Source organism: Carassius carassius, chromosome 2, assembly GCF_963082965.1.
Source record: "Carassius carassius chromosome 2, fCarCar2.1, whole genome shotgun sequence".
Lineage (NCBI taxonomy): Eukaryota > Metazoa > Chordata > Actinopteri > Cypriniformes > Cyprinidae > Carassius > Carassius carassius.
Genome location: NC_081756.1, coordinates 18,623,343 through 18,641,853, shown reverse-complemented (window position 1 = coordinate 18,641,853; position 18,511 = coordinate 18,623,343). Strand labels below are relative to the sequence as shown.

The 18,511-nt window shown below is 38.3% G+C and overlaps 2 protein-coding genes across 21 annotated transcripts in view; both read right to left on the bottom strand.

Moving 5' to 3' along the window:
• The window catches only part of LOC132105554 (protein ENTREP2-like), a 97,565-nt gene extending 92,325 nt beyond the window's left edge, over positions 1-5,240 (bottom strand). For both annotated transcript variants that reach the window (XM_059510754.1, XM_059510763.1), the window contains exon 1: positions 4,491-5,240. In XM_059510754.1, coding sequence (XP_059366737.1) covers positions 4,491-4,715 — 225 coding nt within the window. In that variant the 5' untranslated portion in view covers positions 4,716-5,240. The remainder of the gene's footprint in view (positions 1-4,490) is intronic.
• Positions 5,241-6,928: 1,688 nt separating this feature from the next.
• LOC132105458 (tight junction protein ZO-1-like) overlaps positions 6,929-18,511 on the bottom strand; it is a 144,533-nt gene continuing 132,950 nt past the window's right edge. For 8 of the 19 annotated variants that reach the window (XM_059510683.1, XM_059510582.1, XM_059510591.1 and 5 more), the window contains 9 exons: positions 16,839-17,063; positions 15,047-15,784; positions 14,874-14,959; positions 13,286-13,486; positions 13,059-13,138; positions 12,245-12,674; positions 11,720-11,940; positions 11,331-11,474; positions 6,929-8,748 (listed from right to left, as the gene is read on the bottom strand). In XM_059510683.1, coding sequence (XP_059366666.1) covers positions 8,654-8,748; positions 11,331-11,474; positions 11,720-11,940; positions 12,245-12,674; positions 13,059-13,138; positions 13,286-13,486; positions 14,874-14,959; positions 15,047-15,784; positions 16,839-17,063 — 2,220 coding nt within the window. In that variant the 3' untranslated portion in view covers positions 6,929-8,653. The remainder of the gene's footprint in view (positions 8,749-11,330; positions 11,475-11,719; positions 11,941-12,244; positions 12,675-13,058; positions 13,139-13,285; positions 13,487-14,873; positions 14,960-15,046; positions 15,785-16,838; positions 17,064-18,511) is intronic. The other 11 variants (XM_059510600.1, XM_059510705.1, XM_059510714.1 and 8 more) reach the window with 7 other exon arrangements.

Below are 18,511 nucleotides of genomic sequence, written 5' to 3'. Positions count from 1 at the left end.
TTGGTATGGATTGGTCCGTCCACTGTTCAGAGGCATCGGGATTGCAGAGCAGGGCATACTCGACCAAGGTACTGTATTGTACCCTGACAATATACTCCACTTTCCCCATACAAAGGGATAGTTGCATTAATGGATGAACTCCTACAAGACCTCTCCCAGACCCTGAGGGGGAGTCAGTTTATTAAGGAGTTTGATGTAGTGCTATGTGTATGACCCAATTTATCCAGAAAAACAAAAACAAAAAACAGATTGTTTACATTTCACTCAAGCTAAAGAATGTAAAATCCGAAGTTGTGAAAGACTTGACCACCATATTGTGATGTAGGCTACTTGCCAGTGAAATGGCTTTCAAATGGCTTTTTTTCAAAAGAAAAAAAGTAAGGTGGATGGATTTTATCCATCGTGTAATGATTGAATTGTGAAAAATACCAGAAATTACAGTTTCATACCAGAATGGCAGATCTAAATACGACTGGCTTATCTGCAACTTGTTCTGGCATACGTCAGCAGAGAGTCTTTTCAAATTTTTGTGAAATTTGATCAAATATTACAAGGTAAAAAAAATGTATTAAAGAAAGCAGCGTAGATTTTGTTTTGGTTTAGACTAACTGAAATTAAAGACAAACTTTTCAAAGAACATGTGGACTGGACACACTTCCTGCATCACTCACACACAACAGTTCTGGTCATTTTTTCCGTTCCAGTATTGCTAGATTCAGCAGGAAACCGTTCAGGTCTGCATGGAATGTAATATGACAGAGGGTCATTTCATATAAGCCTTGCAGGGCTCATTTTGTTACCCTGGTGACATGTCTGTTTATGGCTGTCAGAGTTTCAACACCCTTCTGCCATATTCCTACCAACACTGAGCAGAATAACAAAATGGATTGTTGCTTAGCGAAGGAAGGAGAGGTATGAGTTAAAGGGTCATTTAATGCGATTTCAAGTTTTCCTAACTCGGAGTGTTACAAGCTGTTCGTGCATAGATAAGATCCCTAAAGTTGCGAAGCCTAAAGTCTCAAACCCAAAGAGATATTCTTTATAAAAGTTTGTCCACGCTCTCCTAAAACACCTCGTTTAAACACTCCCCCACATGTCTACGTCACAATGTGGGAATATTTGCATAACACCGCGCAAATGTTAATGCAAAGAAAAAAGGCATAACTTTTATTCTCACTGTAGTTTTGTTGCTGCCGCCATGTCCTGGAACTAGAAATCAGTGGTTAAGTTGTATTTAAAACATTGTTCCAGAACAGTTCAACCCAAATATTCAGATGTGTGCGGAGCATTTTATGGACCAATGTTTCCTTGGAGAGTAGCCTACAATATGTTTGTGGCACAAAGGCTGTTTCTATAAAGTGGGACAATTCCAACTTTACTTAAAGAATTTGCCACTTGCTATTCAAATGCGAGTTTTGAGCAGTGTAGAGTAGCGCTCGTTGTTTGTCGCTTGTCCGATCACAAATACAAACATGGTTTTATGTTTACGCAGCACAATACGCAATGCAATGCATAAAAAAGACAGTATAATCAGTAATTATATCTCCACGGGATGCCAAAAATGCCTTGTTTTCTAATAGGTTTAATTGGTTTTGTCTGGTCACGCCAGGACATGGCATAACAGTCTGTTTAGGGGAGTAACACTTCTGTCACACGCTTGAGGCATTCGGCCAATCACAATGCACTGGATAACTGGCCATTCAGTGTACACCAGCTTTGAAAAAACAACTCGCTTCAGAAGGCGGGGCATAGAGGAGCAACAATAATGTACAGTATGTGGAAAATAATGTATTTTGAACCTTAAACCACATAAACATTTCATTACACCAAATACACAAAATAATCTTCTTTCTAGCAACGTCATATGACGCCTTTACATTTTCACATGAAGGTGGATTAACTAAATACTTTTGTGCACACGCACACTTACACAAAGATTCAGAGTTGTGCTGATCAGGTCACGCTGCTGTGGTCAGAGACTTGATGCAGGCTCTCTTTGTCTCTCTGATGTTACAGCAAAGAAAGAGGGATGAGAGATGAGGGGGAGGAGGGGAAAATGAGCAGCAGAAAGCAGAATGAAAAGATGTAGGGGGTACTTAACATGACCTTAACTGTTAACTGTTAAGTCTTACCAGAAAAAAAGAATGAGATGTTTTTTTTTTTTATCCTTTTCTGCTCATTTTCCCTAGCCTCTGCTCTGTTCTCTCTTTAAAAAATGTACAAAAATTGTGCCTTTGCTAGTCAATGTGGCAGTATACTCAAGGTATACCTTTGTTCCTCATCTACCCATGTATGAACCCCTAAGATACTAATGTGCAACATTTTGAGGTTACAAATAGGTACTTTGAGGGTACTGTCCCAGCAACACCTATACAGTTATTATACATTTTTTGTATCAAGCAATGAAAACAATATTCTACAGTTTAACATACTATACTCCACCTAAAACTATTTGAAAGAACATTTGTAATTGTTTTATATAAATAAATACACATGTATTTTAGGACGTTATATTACCACCATGTAGACATGGAATATTTGTGCTTAATTATTTTAAAGACAGACAGACAGACAGATCTAATATCAGCTGATATTGAAAGCAATATTGGTCAAATAAAAAAAGAAATATTATCAATATACTAGTGGTAAAATTTGATGGGTTGGGTTCTTCTTTATTCACATCCATGGTCCTATAAAAAAAAGTAACATCCATGGAACCCATCTAATGTACAAAAGCTTCTTTATAGTTGAACATTTTTCCTTAAATTATTAAAATGTTCTTCACACTAAGACAAAAATGGTTCTTTAAGATCTATTTAATGAAAAAATCTCTGCAGAGCCCAAAACGGTTCTTGTAATGTAGGTAGGTGATGTAAAGAAATGGCAACACAGATACATTCTGAACACTTTAAATCATTACATTTCCCCCTTGCACAAGGACATACACACATGCTGGTCACCCCCCTGCTCAGCTCACTCAAGAGCACACCATTAATCCAGACTCTGATTGGTAAGTAATTCTGCAGAGCTCCATTATGCTCCAGCCGCTCAGCCCACTCCTGTGAGGAGCACAGCATGTTCACCAGCTCACTGGAGCTATGACCTCAGGCTTTGACACGGCGATCTGCCCCCACCACAACCCAGAGGAGCAAAACCTATCCCAACACCCTATTAGATATTTAAAACCAGCTAATCCCCTGCATCTACAAGAAAAACCATGAAACCATACTGATACAAGCAGCAGCTGAGCTTTCTCACAGCCACATTTACTTATCTGCTGCATGCAATACAGCACGTCTGGAGAATGATCAGTGAGCCCTGATGTTTGACCTCTGACCCCAAAGCTAGTTATCTTTGCCACCACACATGTCCCTGTCCCATCTATATTACATTTTCACAACCATAATTAACCCCACTGAGCTTTACATACGCCTTCTACAGGAATAAATCAAGAGTGTGTGCCTTCATAAATATTTACAGTACGACATTAAATTTTAAGGGCGAAAATACTGTCCAACAAAACTTCCTTGTACAGTGCCCTGTAAAGATGAAACAGAGGGTTGTGCTTATGAGCTACTTGGGAGCAATGGCAAATTAACGGAAACTTCTAACTGATCAAAGGTCCACATACATCAATTATTACAGTGTTAACACGTATATCTAACATGCACTGTGACTGAGTATTTTATGTATATATATATAAAAAAAAAAAAAATTTGGACTTACATTAGCTAAAATCACACAGGGTTTTACTTGAACTAGCTTACATCTCCCAATTTTCAGAGGTTCTTTCTGAGCCTTATAACATCAATCTCGCATGCCAAGCTCCTTGAAATACAATGCAAGAAGCATCTGGGTTAAAACCACAAACATATTTAAAAAAATATGTGCAACATTTATATTTACGTTCAACAAGAAAAGTCGATGAATTAAAGATGCATAGCCATTTCTAAATGTGTATACTGTGGCCAGACACTGTGGAAAATATGTGTTCTTATTGTGATTAATGAACAGAATTATCATCTGAAAATCTAACAAGGACGCATTAATCAGTAGCCAAAAACAGGCTATTGAAACACTTCCACAAAGAACATCAACAGGCATATAAGTGAGGTGCAAATGAACGTGTGTGATTTTAAGCATTTGGCTTCATTCTGTTGCATTATAAGCGCCAATTCACTTACCACACATCCTTCCTTCATAGGTGAGCTGACCTGAGCTCAAGCTCATGCAAGCAATAAAGCAGCTTCAGAGAGTCCCTCTGCCCCCCGTATTATTTCAAGGCTATTTAATTTGGCATTTGGTGAATATTGTACCACTGGTTCTCGATGATGAGGCATAGAATTGAATTATAAACTAAGAATGAGGCGCGCGTGATGTGATCGCTGGCTCTGCAGTTTCCGGGGGTCACAAATGGCGCGTAATATTACCCCTCTGTTCAGGGGAAACTCGCAAAAATAGACTATCGTTACACAATAAAGGCAACTTACCGAGAATCCAGCCCAAAAGGGACACGAATGTCTCACCCTTGGAGACGTAGTGAGGGCCAAAGCGGCGAAACTGACAGCCAAAATGAGACTGCCGAGCACCATCTGTGAAACTCCCAGAGAAAGCATGATGCGAGTCCGGGTCCGAAACTCCCTCAGCCGCGTGAGGCTGCGGGACAGAGATACCGGGCTCAGAGACCGACCCCTCGGCATGGCACTGACCGGCATGGTCACGACTAAACAGTTTGAATGAAACCAAAACTTGAGTTAAATCAGCGGGCTTTGGGTTTACAGGACACCTCTGGGTTCAGTCGCTCCGACATACATAACGTAAAGACGAATTCACAGAGTGATGTCAAGACGCGCAGACCATCATCCCGTTACACGAGGAGCTTCACCTTCTGCTCTCACTCGTCTGAGTGTACAAGTTCGCTGTTTTCAAGCAGGTGTTTCAGCTAGCGTTGTCCAAAATCATTTCAGTAAGACAATGAGGTAAGCTCTGAGTAAACGCGCGCTGTATGGTCTCCTGCTTCTAGGAAACGCACGAGATAGGTGAACCATGAAATCCGTTCACAGCCGTGACAGTCCGTTAACGAAATCTCTCACGGCTTTGAACAGAGAGCGTCTGAATAATAACGCTCGTATTCAGAGGAACGCGCTTCGAGGTGCCACGACGGGTTGCATTTTCCGACTCCAGTGTAATAATGTTCGCGCGAGTGTTGCGCAGCAGCCGCCGCAGCCTCGCGCCACTAGTCTCTCAGTAAGATGTGTGTGTGTGTGTGTGACTGTGAGCAGGATGAGACGGACGGACTCCACATGCAGAGAAGTGGAAACTCCATATGAAGATTCAAATATATGGATGCGGGCAATGAACTCATTCGTGGTGGGGCCATAAAAGCCAGAGGCCGTGAATGGATATAATGAGCCTACTCAATCAATATTCATATTGTTACTTTTCATTAAACTCGCTTTAAGACTGAGCCTTGCTCGGTTAATATGCGATTTAAGCCGAGAGGAAGAGAGCTGCTGTACTGAAGGCTCTCGTCAGATATTTAGTGCTGCTGCACCACTGTGATTGTGATGATGGTTTTATACAAGTTATAGTAAGTTATCCGTTCGTTTCAGAGCAAAATTGCCTAGTTTAGTTGAATTGCTATTCTCTATAAAAACAGAAGTCGAAGCTTCAAACCTCACGTATCACCTAGCAGCGCACAGACTGGAAGCAGGTCTGGAGGCCAGTAACGTTATATGAATGGAGCGGAGCCGCTGATATCTTTCCTCCCGAGATCAAGGCGTTCTGTATTGAATCCGCTGAAACTCCTTTCCGGGTTTTCACTCTTCTAGCTAACCCTACAGAGAGAAACCCGTTCAGAGCGATCATTAAAAACCTTTAAAAACTCGATCTTCGATGTAGACAAAATCACTAATCGACTAATAAACAGGTATGCACCACCGATCTACGCCTGTCTAAATCTCATTAAACAAGGAGAAGCTAAGCGAAACAAACACTGTAAACACCCAACGCTGTTAGTGCGCTTGAAACACTGATCGGCCAATCACATTTGCGAAGTTATGACTGAGTAAAATCTAATGAATTTAAACTATATAATTCTATTAGAAATATTTATGACCAAATTTTACTTTTTGAGGTTTAATAAAAAATAATATAGGCCTACTTTACACATGCCACCTACTATACATTTTAAAATGCAGACTGTACTGATTTAATGTGATAATTCGTTTACATGGAGAAAATCGTCACGTGACCAGACCTGTTCAATTCCAATTTGCATCTCTGAAAGATGTCACTGTCAAAGTTTCTTAAAAGAAAGAATGTTAAACATATAACATACACAGATTCAACCATTACCATATGTGGGTCATGTAACATTTGCAAGGTCTATAATTAATGTATTGTTAAGACAGTTCTGGCTCACACAAATCATTACACAAGTAAACATGTCAGCAGTCACAGAGGAAAACTGTAGATTTCAAAGTATGATACAGGAAGAAGAAAAATATGTTACCATCTACCATTCCCTTTCCCCAATTGCCTCATAGTAAAATAATAACACCTTTTTTTCTATAACTATTCTGACTGTAATAAAATGCATGTTTCACTAAAGTTATTATTTCTTTAAACAAGGCATATAGTTTCATTGGGCATTCAAGGAGTAGATGTATCCACTTGTCTGGGCCAATCGATTAAAGCTAGTGTAAATCTGTTTTATAATCGCCAAACGCAATAATCATTGAAAATGAATCTGCAGTGAAGCATTTGCGCCATCTGCAGGCCACTAAGTGGCACTACACATTATACTGCAATGAGACTTTTTCAAAGCTCCCTTGCTACTATATAACGGGACACTGTAATCTCTGTGCAAAATGCTTTTTGTATTGGAGCTACAACAACGAAAATCCACAATAAAATTACAACAGTGTATTTTAAAAACGTGTATTTTATTTTTTAATAGTGGCATACTGGAAATTGTTGAATAGGGAACAAACTCTGCCACATGTGAATAGCTAATGACCAGTCAAAGCTGTCTTATACTGTCTAAAGAAAAAAACAATTCCGGTGTGCCATAATAAATTGTCTATTAGTACAAAAATACATTTCAGGACACACAACATAGCATCCAGTAACACAAATAAATGCATGGGGCACATTTCGAGCTCACCATTTAGAAGAAACAGGTTTTGAGAATAGTTTACATCAAGCACTTTCCTTTGTAAATAAAGAATAAAAAGATGGTTATTAAAAATGGTTATATTTAGTGTGTATCTGTAGAAAAGGCGATATTATTACCAAGTACACGCTCTGAGGCTCGGGGGAAGAACCAGAATACAAAGACAACCGTTTTCATTTCATTCATCCTCTTTTATAAACGTTACCCCCCTTAAGTTTTATACAAAATAAAGACATACAAAAAAAGTCATTTACAAAGCAATAATGAAGGCAATATGCTTGCTTTATGTACAGCCAAATGATCTCCTTTTTTTAAATTTGTGTTTCTCTTCAAAGGTCATGTGCATAGCAGATAAAAAGAGAAAACCTGTTTTTATCCTTTACGCTGTTCTTGTGTGCAACACCCAGTTTTATTTGTACAGCGGCTTGACAAAAATAGCAGAAACACAACTTCAGTTTTTTCATAATTTATCATTAGAACTTAGCAAAAAGAAACCAAAAAGGTTTTTGTTATTGAAAAAAGTGTCGTTTCAGATAAGGCATCACTGCTTTAGAAGGAGTGAGTGAGAGAGATGGAGTGAGTGAGAGAGAGATGGAGTGAGTGAGGAGAGAAAGAGGGGAAAGGAGAGAGCAGCGGTCTTCAAACCTGAGTCAAAGCATGTGCATAGATCTCCACACAGCAGGAATGTTCCAGTGCTCAAGTTCATAGGTCTGTGAGGAGGCTAATGGTGTCTACAAAGGAGCTATTTAGAAAAGGCAAGCCTTAGGTTGACACGTCCTTGGCTAGAAAACTTCATCCTGTATTATTCTTAAGATGCCGAGATTCTCTCCGACAATTTTCTTTATGCTCGTAACTAGCACAGATCCTGCACCTTGACGTGATAAAAGTCAGATGTACACATCAGCTGCTCGACCGAAAAGCCTAGAACTGGAATTCGATATTCTAGAAAAGTTGCACTATACATTAGAATCATATAACATTATAGTGTGCATACCATATGAAGTGAAAATACATTTGCGGATTAATATAGTCTATATGTTACAAGGCCTAGACTGAATGGAAGAACCTAATAAGTCCTTTAAAAAACAGACAACACAACTTAATGTGTCGCAAAATATTACAGTTGGCTAACAGTGTGAGTATTAGTTGGTCAGTGGCACAGAGCATGCAGTCCATCAATGGTTAATGTCTGTTTTTGTTATCCTCGAAAGCCTTTAAAAGCACTTAAAAAAAAAAGAAGAGGAGGAAGAAGTAAAAACCAAGAGGACGATGAGGAGATTAAAACAGCACTTCATAGAATGTAACCCTCCCTCCAGACTCAGAGGTTACCGTAAACAAAGCCAGGGCACAGCCAGGAGACCCTTCATTTAGTGTTGCGTAGCGCCTTCATCTTGTGTGTGTGTGTTCATAAGGGGAAAGGTCTTCTCTCGGTTCATCTGGTTCCACATTCAGTAACGGGACCTGCTGTTGCCCTCCTCAGAAATGGTCTATAAGCACAGACACACAGTTGGCTCCAACCAGGTAGTTGGGATCCCCAGGGACAGATTTGTTCTGCCAACTCTTAGGATCACCTGGATAAACAACAGAGAAAATGCAGATGAATATGATGGTCGAATGGAGAGAATGGAGATTAACCGCCACGTAAAACATTACAAATTTTTTTTTTTTTTTTCAAATAAGAAAGAAATACGTTTATTCAGAAAGAATGCATTAAATTGATCAAAAGTGACTGAAGAGTAAAACAAACAAAAAATAATAATAATTATTACACACACACACACACACACACACACACACATATATATATATATATAGAAAATGCTATTCTTTTGAACATTCTATTCAAGTACAGGAAAAAAAATTATCTGGTTTCCACGAAAAATATTACACATTACAACTGTTTTCATCATTGATAATAATAATGGCAAATATTTAAAATAAAGTTTCATTAGTTCAAAATTAGTTAACTACTTTAGTTAACAAAGAACAAAGCGTGAACAATACTACAGCATTGATTAATTTTAGTTAAATGTTAATTTCAACTTTTACAAATGCATTAAAATCAAAAGTTCTGCTAATTAACATTAGTTAATGCACTGTGAATTAACATGAACTAACAACAAACAACTTTATTTTCATTAAGATTAACAAAAATGAATAAATACTTCAATAAATGTATTGTTGACTGTTTGTTCATGTGAGTTAATGCATTAACTAAAATTAACGAATGGAACCTTATTGTAAAGTGTAACCATAATAATACATGTTTATTTAACACCAAATCAGCATATTAAAAAGATTTCTGAAAGACCATGTGACATTGAGGACATTTTAAAATATATTAAAATAGAAAGCAGTTCTTTAAAATGGTTGTAACTTCACAATAATATTGTTTTTAATGCATCATACATTTGATCAAATAAATGCAGCCTTGTTGAGAATAAGAAACCTTTTTCAAAAACATTTAAACATCGTAGTGACCCCAAACTTATATGTTTCGTACAAGGATCAATGACAGCAACATTTTTTAATTAAATGTCGAAAAAGCCGCATACATGCTTGTTTTCTAGTCAGATCCACTGCTCTAAAGCCAACACAATCAAACATAAAACACACATTTCTAGAAACATGTCCTTCAAGTTTCCTTACTTTCACTATTTTATAACATACTTCCACAGCTGTAACAATATAATATCGTGCTATTATTTTATCCCTGGGTTTGCATGAGGAAGAGAGAGGAGCATAGCGTGGGGCTCAGAGATAAGTCAGTCTCTCAGCATGCGTTATTTGTTCTGACAGAGATAATCAATAGAGACAGAGCGAGAACCAATAAGCTCATAGCCTAAGGTGCTGTGATGCATAAGAACAAAGTTGTTCTTCCCTTCATCAGGGTGAAGTGTGTAATTTCAGAAGTGAAAAAAGGTGCATTATCAAACACAAACTGATTTTAGTTCTGTTTGGTGGTTTTGTTGTACAGAAATTATCATATACTTTGTAGTTCATTTCTAAATCTATAAGGACCTTAGGATTTCAGTGCCCTTTTGTACTCCACCGTGAGCTCCATCAGAACAACATCTTTGTTAAATCAGTTGGGCAAACGCTCTCTTTCCATGATGCGGTTTTAAAATATGCAGATTAGAGGCAAAGGCCTGTAATGGTTTTGGATGAAGCAGGAGGCTCTGATCTCTCCACTACAAAATCAGAACGAGAGTTTCATTAGGAGGCTACTCCAGGGCAGTGCCAGGTTTACCAAGAAGAGTTACATAGAGAGGAATAAGTGAAACGAGAGAGAGAGAGAGAGAGAGAGAGAGAGAGAGAAATGAAGACCCAGGGAAAAACAGTTGCTGTTCTCCATTAGTGGGACGAAGGCAATTCAAGCATCTCTCATATTCAGACATTTGGGTGGCTGTGTGAGAATCAGCTGAATGCACAAACAATGTGAGTGAATTATGAATAGATGTGAATTCCCATTGGCCAATTCATGAAATCCTGAGACCCAAGTGAAGATGGAAAGCCTATTTTTTTGTAATGTTTATCTGCAGATCTGTGATTATTCAACTAGTCTTGAGACAGAAATGGAGTGATTTAGTGCCCTGATCAAGAGAACAAAGGCCTATAAACAAATCTGCTCAGTGAAAATAGCTTTTTATTTACTTAAACAGAGAATAATGTGGAATTTGTTGGGCCCTGCAAAATACCCATTCATTACAATGTAATGGATATATATATATAATTTGTTTTTTTTGTTTTTTTCGTGTAACTGTGTAAAATGTTTTGTGTAGCTACTGGGATTGGCCATTTATTCCCTTATAAAATATACAGGACCATTCAAAAGTTTAGGATCAATTTAAAAAGCGTTTCTTCTATTTTTATATATTTCAAAACATCATTTTCCTGTCTTCCGTGTCACATGATCCTTCAGAAATAGATAAAACAAAAATAATATAATAAAAAAAAATAGATAAAACAATAAACAATAAATAAAACAATAAACAAAAGACCAGCATATATGCTATATATGATATATGAGCATAAGATACAGTATGGAGTTGTGAATAAGAAAATGCATAATGAAAAAAGTCCCAAAACCAAACAAGTGGTCACAAAGCCATCCCAAACGACCCCAAAAAAGGACAGAGAGAGGACAGCGTACCCGACGAGGAGTCGGAGGATTTTAGAGCAAAAGACCAACCATCAGGGGTCATAGACGCACAGTGAGGTAAGCGGAGCTCCACTGGCTTCAGGAACTTCAGGCCGTGAGGTCCACACATCACCAGAGGACTCAGCAGAGTTTCACCTGCAAATAAAAACGCTTTCCTTTAGCATTTACTGCACAGACAAGTACATAACTATATGTAACAAACACAAAAACATCCCAACAAGCTATAAATAATCTCACTTGCATTCTGAGTATGTTAACTGAAAAAAAGGAGATATGTAACAAACTTAAAAAAAAGAATCCATATCAAACTCTGTATTACCAGGCTTTTTCACAGACCAGAGGAGAAAGACAAATGTCAGAATAAAAGATGCGTGACTGACCTTTCTCTTTGTCTAGAGGCGGCAGGATGCTGTTGTCCCGACACACTTTGAAGTAGATCTCTTGCTCCACACCGTCAGGAATGGCTCCCTGAGGGATGATGATGCTCACTCCCGTCTCAATGGAGCTCAGGACCCCACCGTTACTGTTGAAGATGCCCCGTGCCGTCGCCACCACCGTGTGGCTGTCATCATCGTCATCATCCTCCTCCAAAGCACTCGGGCTGGAAAGAGAACGAAAAAAAAAGGTTAACCTTATTTTTTAGTCCGATCTTTAATTTCAAATTTTCTTCATTGTTAAAAAAACAAACCAAAACAAATCTAGCTATAGTAAAAAAAATTATCTAGTTCTACTGATTGTGATAATGCTTTGATTTGTTGGCTACTGTCCTAAATGTACTTAATATTTGTAAAAAAAAATAATAATAAATAAATAAATAAAATAACCTACAACATGGATAAAATGTCTACTCACCAAAAAACAGACACAAGTAATCTTGACCATTAATGAGCTAGATTTGAATATACCTGACAGGTATTGCCTTGGGTACAGCGTTGATGTTGTTCTGCAGGTATTTGGGTTTCTGGTCCATGGTGCGGGTGAAGGTGTCCAGGCCGCTGTCATGGTCTGTCGGCTGGGGTGAGCTCTGCGGTTTGGTAATGACGGGAGCTTTCACATTATCCGTCTTATTTTGAGAGTCATTAGGCAGGAGATTGTGGTTGAACTTGGGGCTGTCAAACTTCTGCTGGAACGGTCTTGCAGAGGTTGTGTACGGCTTGGGCACAAAACGGTTGTAGTTGTACGTGGCAGTGCTGTTGGTCTTTGGAGGTTCACCGGTGCCGTTAACAGGAGATTTCTCTGGGAAGCGTTTCGGAGGCAGGGAGGTGCTCTGGACTGAGTCTTCATGATTGGGATGCTTCACTTTGGGAGATCCGTGAGAGTCGAGAGGTGGGGTCACTGTGAGTGTGAGAGTATGAGAATAAACATATCGTATGTACACATATGGAAAAGTCTCTTTACAGATATAAAATAAGCTCCTTAGAGTTCATTTTTTAAAAGAGTATTGTTTTAGTGAATGTTTTCATCTTTTGACGAGTGACCTTCAAATTTAATCAATATTTAATTTAAAAATAACTAATTTCTATTGTCTCTCATTATTCTCTGTAACTTATTCCATTACTCCAGTCTTCAGTCTCCTTCAGTAATGATTCTAATATGCTGATTTCTTATAATTATCAATGTTAAAAAACAGTTCTTCATATGTTTGTGGATGAATAGAACATTCAAAACAGCATTTATTGAAACTGAAATCAAGATTTTTTATTTTTATGAATCACTTGCCTGTGGGTTTGGGCAGGGTCGGGGGTGGGACAGCTGGAGTAGCTGGAGCAACAGGGTTGATCTTCTCCGCTGACTCTGCCCTGTAGCAGACAAACAGTCCAAAAAAAAACAACAACGATTCAAACTTAAAGCCATTTATTTTATCAAACAGATATATCAAACATAAAAAACTGCAAAAACATAAAACAGAGTTTGTTAAGCATGATAAAAAGTATTAGAACACGTACCTGGGGTAGTACCCTGGTTGGGTCAGGGGCTGGGCTGGTTTGATGACAGGTGGCAGCTGTGCAGAGGGTTTGCTGTCAAAGCTTCGGCGGTCGAAGAAAGACAGCTGTTTCCTGTAGTACTCCTCATCCTCATCAGGGTCATTGTTATTTGAGCGAATGATATCTGCTGCTTTAGGCTGAGGCTGCTGTGCCTCTGGAGATCTGACAGAGGAAAGAAGCGCTTAACAAATATAATACTGTTGAGGTAATGATAAAAGGGCACTAATATAATCAGAACCTCATATAAAACATTTATAAGGTCATTTCATCTTTAGTATGTCAGTTTGTGTATCACAAGAAATCAGTGCATAAAGAGAGATCATGGACATTCAGAATCAGACTCTGTATTTGAGTATTTCACCACTAGATGGAGATCTATGACTAACTTCATTTCTATGGCTAATGCCACTGCAGTGCAATTCAAACTTTAGGGTCAGTAAGATATTTTACTGTTTTTGCAAAGAAGTAGTCCCTTATGCTCAACCAAGGCTACATTTATTTGAGCAAAAACTATTTAAAAACACAAATTATTTTCAATGTTACAATGTAAAATAACTGTTTTAATACATTTTAAAATGTTATTTTTTCATGTAATGGCAAAATTAAATTTTCAGCAGCCATTACTCCAGTGTCACATGATCTTTCAGAAATGATTCTAATATGCTGATTTGGTGCTAAAGAAATGATTTCTTATTGTTATCCATGTTGAAAACAGTATCAATGTTGAGCTGCTTAATGTATTTGTGTTAAAAAAAATTCAGGTTTCTTTGATGAATAAAAAGTTCAAAATAACATTTAAGAGAGTCTTTTGTAACATAAAAAATGTATTTACAGTCCCCTTTGGTCATACTGATGCACCATTTCTGAATAAATTCAAAATCAGAAATAATAATAAAATAAAAACGTACCTCTAATTTTTTAATGGTAGTATAAAAAAATAAAACTTTTCTCAATATAGATATAACCTGTATACTAACATAGACTGTATAAAAACAAGAATGTAGTGTCCGTGACGTCACTCGTAGTTCTCTGAAGAGCGTATTTGAAGCTCAAAGTGGGTAGAGCGGGCCGTCACCATCTTGACAGCGCGTCACCGCACATCACTCCCAGATAATCGAAAATGGGCAAAAAGGCGGGAGCTGGTTGCTGAAGCCACGCCCACCTAGGACCGAAGTGTCAGCAGCACTAATTCACCTGTCACTCAAGTGGCCATGCCTTTAATTATGTAGAACTTTAAGGCTTAATATAATTTAAGCGGATGAGTTATAAAAAAATTCACCCCCCTCACAGTTGTCATGAAGGGCAAAATTAGCTATATAGACCAAAATAATTTTTTGAACCAGGCTGTAAACATGTTTTTTTTTTCTGCTGTAAAGTTGGGCATTTTAACATGGGGAGTCTATGGGATTGACTCTCTTTTGCAGCCAGCCTCTAGAGGCCAGTCGATGAATTACAGTTTGTCACTTCCTTGTTGGCTTCACAAGAGAGAGGGAGGTTGTATGCTTGTATGCTAACAGCTGCATTTGTACTTTATGTGCTAGTTCATTACCTGGAGGCCTTCTCTTGGTCCAGGTTACTTAAAGAACTGGCTTTGGGCACGGAGGCAGCACCAGGTTTAGGCACCATGTCCACAGGCTAAATGAAGCATAAAAGATTAACAAATTATTTATTCAGTATGTAGAGTGTATATTTGGTTAATAGGAATACAGTCTGTCAACTCACCCGAATACCAGAGTCTGCAGACTCTCCTGCTCGGTCCACGGACACGGATCGCTTGTTCTCGAACATTTTAACCCTCGTGAGCACGGACCGGGGCTTCAAGGCTGGGTCATCCTCTGCATCGGCTGGAGGAGGAGGAGGAAGTGCTGGCTCCACTGGTGGTGACATGGACTCAGGTTTGGGCGGGGTCAAAGAGGCCTCTGCGTTCTTGTAGCCCCTCTGTTGTGGTTGAGTGTAGGAAGGCCTCTGGGATGGGTCTTGGTACTGTTGTTTAGGGGGTTCAGGGGAGCGGGAGGAAGCTTGAGTACGAGGCAGCGCTTCCTGGTCATATTGTGGGTGCACAGGGGGCAGTTCATCATGTCGAATCGGTCCAGGGCTGGGTTTGCCATAGCGAGGTCGACTGGCATCATAGCCAGTGTCATGTTGCATCTGTGGATGACCGTACATGCCGTTCAGACCGTCCTCATATGGCATATGATGGTCATATCCAGAGGTTTGATCATACGGGGCCCACTGGTCATCATACGGAGGCACGCTGCTGTCATAATGTTGATGAGGGTCAAAGTTTTGAGGCTTTGGTTCCATGTAGCCCCCATCATACCGGTAGGGCTGGTGGTCATAATCTCTGTATGGCTTGTCTTCCTGGTAGCGGGGCTGCTGGGGGTTATAGTTGGGCTGCATAGGGTTCTGGCTCACCTGCACCAGCTCATTTTTACGATAGATATCCTTCTTGTACATCTGCTGGTAAAGCCAAAGGAGCATACTTATAAATGACTTGTACAAAGAATCATACGTAAACTCTAAACCTCAGTAATCAATTGAATTGAATGAAACAGCAGAAACCAGAAGTGATTAATATAAAAGTTGAAGAATGAAGCACTGAGACAGCAGAGAGACCTGCAATAGAGGAAGACTCAGAGTGGGCAGTTATTGAACAGGTCAAAATTGAGGCAGCCATCACACAAATCGTTTCAGAGTTTAAGCAAGAATAAATGATTCATGACACACCAAGCTGCAAAAACACTGGGGTAAAATCAGACAGAAAATGTCCAACTGAAAAAGTAGTATACAACAACAATTTGCTTTAAACAATGAAAAAAAATATATATAGTTTGAGAATAGACATGGAAACAAATATGTTTTTGTTGTTGTATTTTTGAATGTTACAGGGCTCCATAGTTTAATTTCACACTTACTTGTCAATGAAATGTTTTTGTCAACTAAAATTAGATGGCCATTTTAATCAGAGCAAAACAAACAAACTAATGAATATGAAAATTTTAATTTAAAGAACGCTTTTGTCAAAACACACAAACTAGAAATAAAAAAATGTTTGAAAATGAAAACTGGTTAAGTCGTATGCTGTAAACAACAAGGCTACCTTTCAAAGTCATAACAAGAGGGGGGAAAGATTTTTAAATACAGGTCAAATTAATTTCTAATTCATTTTATCAGATTAATTCCAGCACTAAATATTTACTAGCTCTACTTCAACAAGCAAAAAAAAAAAAGAAAAGGCAAATCAAATCCATGCAGGAGTAGGCAAGCAACAGTGGGGACCTGGGCTTGGTTGAAGGCACGTGAACTATGATCTGATGCAGCAGGCCTCTGTCGTACACACACACACATATTCACAGAAGGAGAATGGACACTCTCTTAGGCACACAGCGCACATGCAAGAGCTAGAGGAAAGCACTGCAGCACATAGGCAGGCCAGACAGCGATAAGAGAGGGCACCGGGTTCGGCCGTTAAGTGGGCCGGTTTCAGTCCAGAGCAGGGTGGCAAGCGAGGTACCTTAGACTCTGACCCGGGTTGTCCAGATTTGTTGGGGTCAAAAGACGCTGGCTGAGCTAGCTCGGGGGCAGGTGGGAAGAGAGAGCCAGCCTCTGGGCTGAAATCCCCCTGAGTGAGGGTGACCGGGAGATCCTTGACACTCAGGGCCCCTAGATTTACAAGAACAGCAGGGGGCGCTGTCTCTGCCAGCGGTGCAGGCTGCGTGGGGACAGCAACCACTGCTTTCTGTGAAGGTGTTCAAAAATGTTTAATACCTGTGGTCAAACCTCACCACTGCACTTCAGCTGAGCTTCAGGATTCTCTTCTTCTCTTATCAGCTTTTATGTGTTACATGACTAATATACATCCTTGACTGTTATTAAATATTTAATTGTTCCCCCATTTGTACATTTAGATGACGTTTGCAGTTACCTAACAGCCTATCTTAAAACACTACTCATCTACTAACACTGTTAAATGTAACCTTCATCAAATCTTCAAATACATTTCCATTTTTCATACTGTATATTATGTTGCGATGTCAAAATTCACTTGTAGCATTTACAACGATTGTTTTTAGTTTTGGATGTTTTACATTTAGACAAACTGTACGAATCGTCATGGCCATTTAACAATTACCTACAATAACAATTTCAATCTTGTTCAATATTTCAGCCCGAATTGCAATCAGTGGATCGCAGGTTTTTTGTCTTTATAAAACATTTTATGTCTTTATATTTTTTGTGCCTTAACTGTAATATTATGCCTGTTTACTGCGCTTAACTTGTATTGAACCAGGAACTTCCCACTAACATACAGAATAGGGTGACTCTGGGAACCATGTCATTTAATAATCTATAACAATAAATTACATATAATAATTTTCTGTTTGTACATTAAGTCTGTAAGTTGGATATCACAGTGGCCAACGGGCCCATAAATAAATAAATAAATATAAATAAATATATAAATAAATAAATTATATATATATATATATATATATATATATATATATATATATATATATATATATATATATATATATATATATATATATTAGGGCTGGGCGATATACAAAAAAAAAAAGATATCTCGATATTGTCAAATTTTTTACGATATTCGATATATATCTCGATATGTTTGCATTTGCATTTAAATAATAAAAAATAAAACATGATTTTCTTTTGCCCATTAAAAAAAAAAAAACATTTAGATTAAACAGCTAATTTAAGCAGTTAAAAAAATCTAGACCAAGAGATCACTTAGTGCTTTTTATTAAATGAATACATGTAGGCCTATATGTAACTGAAGCAGTGCAAATTAAGTAACAGTTACAGAAAGTGCATTCTGTTAACTTTTTAGTGCATGCAATTCACAATTTAAACTATGCAACTGGGATAAGCATTTTATTTAAAAAATTTTTAACAAGTTTTTAAGCTAAGAACACAAGTCTGTCAACTGTCTGTGGTTTTAAGAGAAGCTCTGTGGCATGAAACTATGTTCCTACTGACACTAAAAACCCTCTTAGATGGGGAGCTAGTTGCTGAAGCACATAGCTATTTCTTATATATAAATATATATAAATGTATACCAAAGACTTTTGCATTCTTTCTGTCTATATTATGGAAACTGGTAAACATATCAGTGAAATTCCCCAATAGTAATTCCAAATGGCCATAGCCTATGTTTCTCTA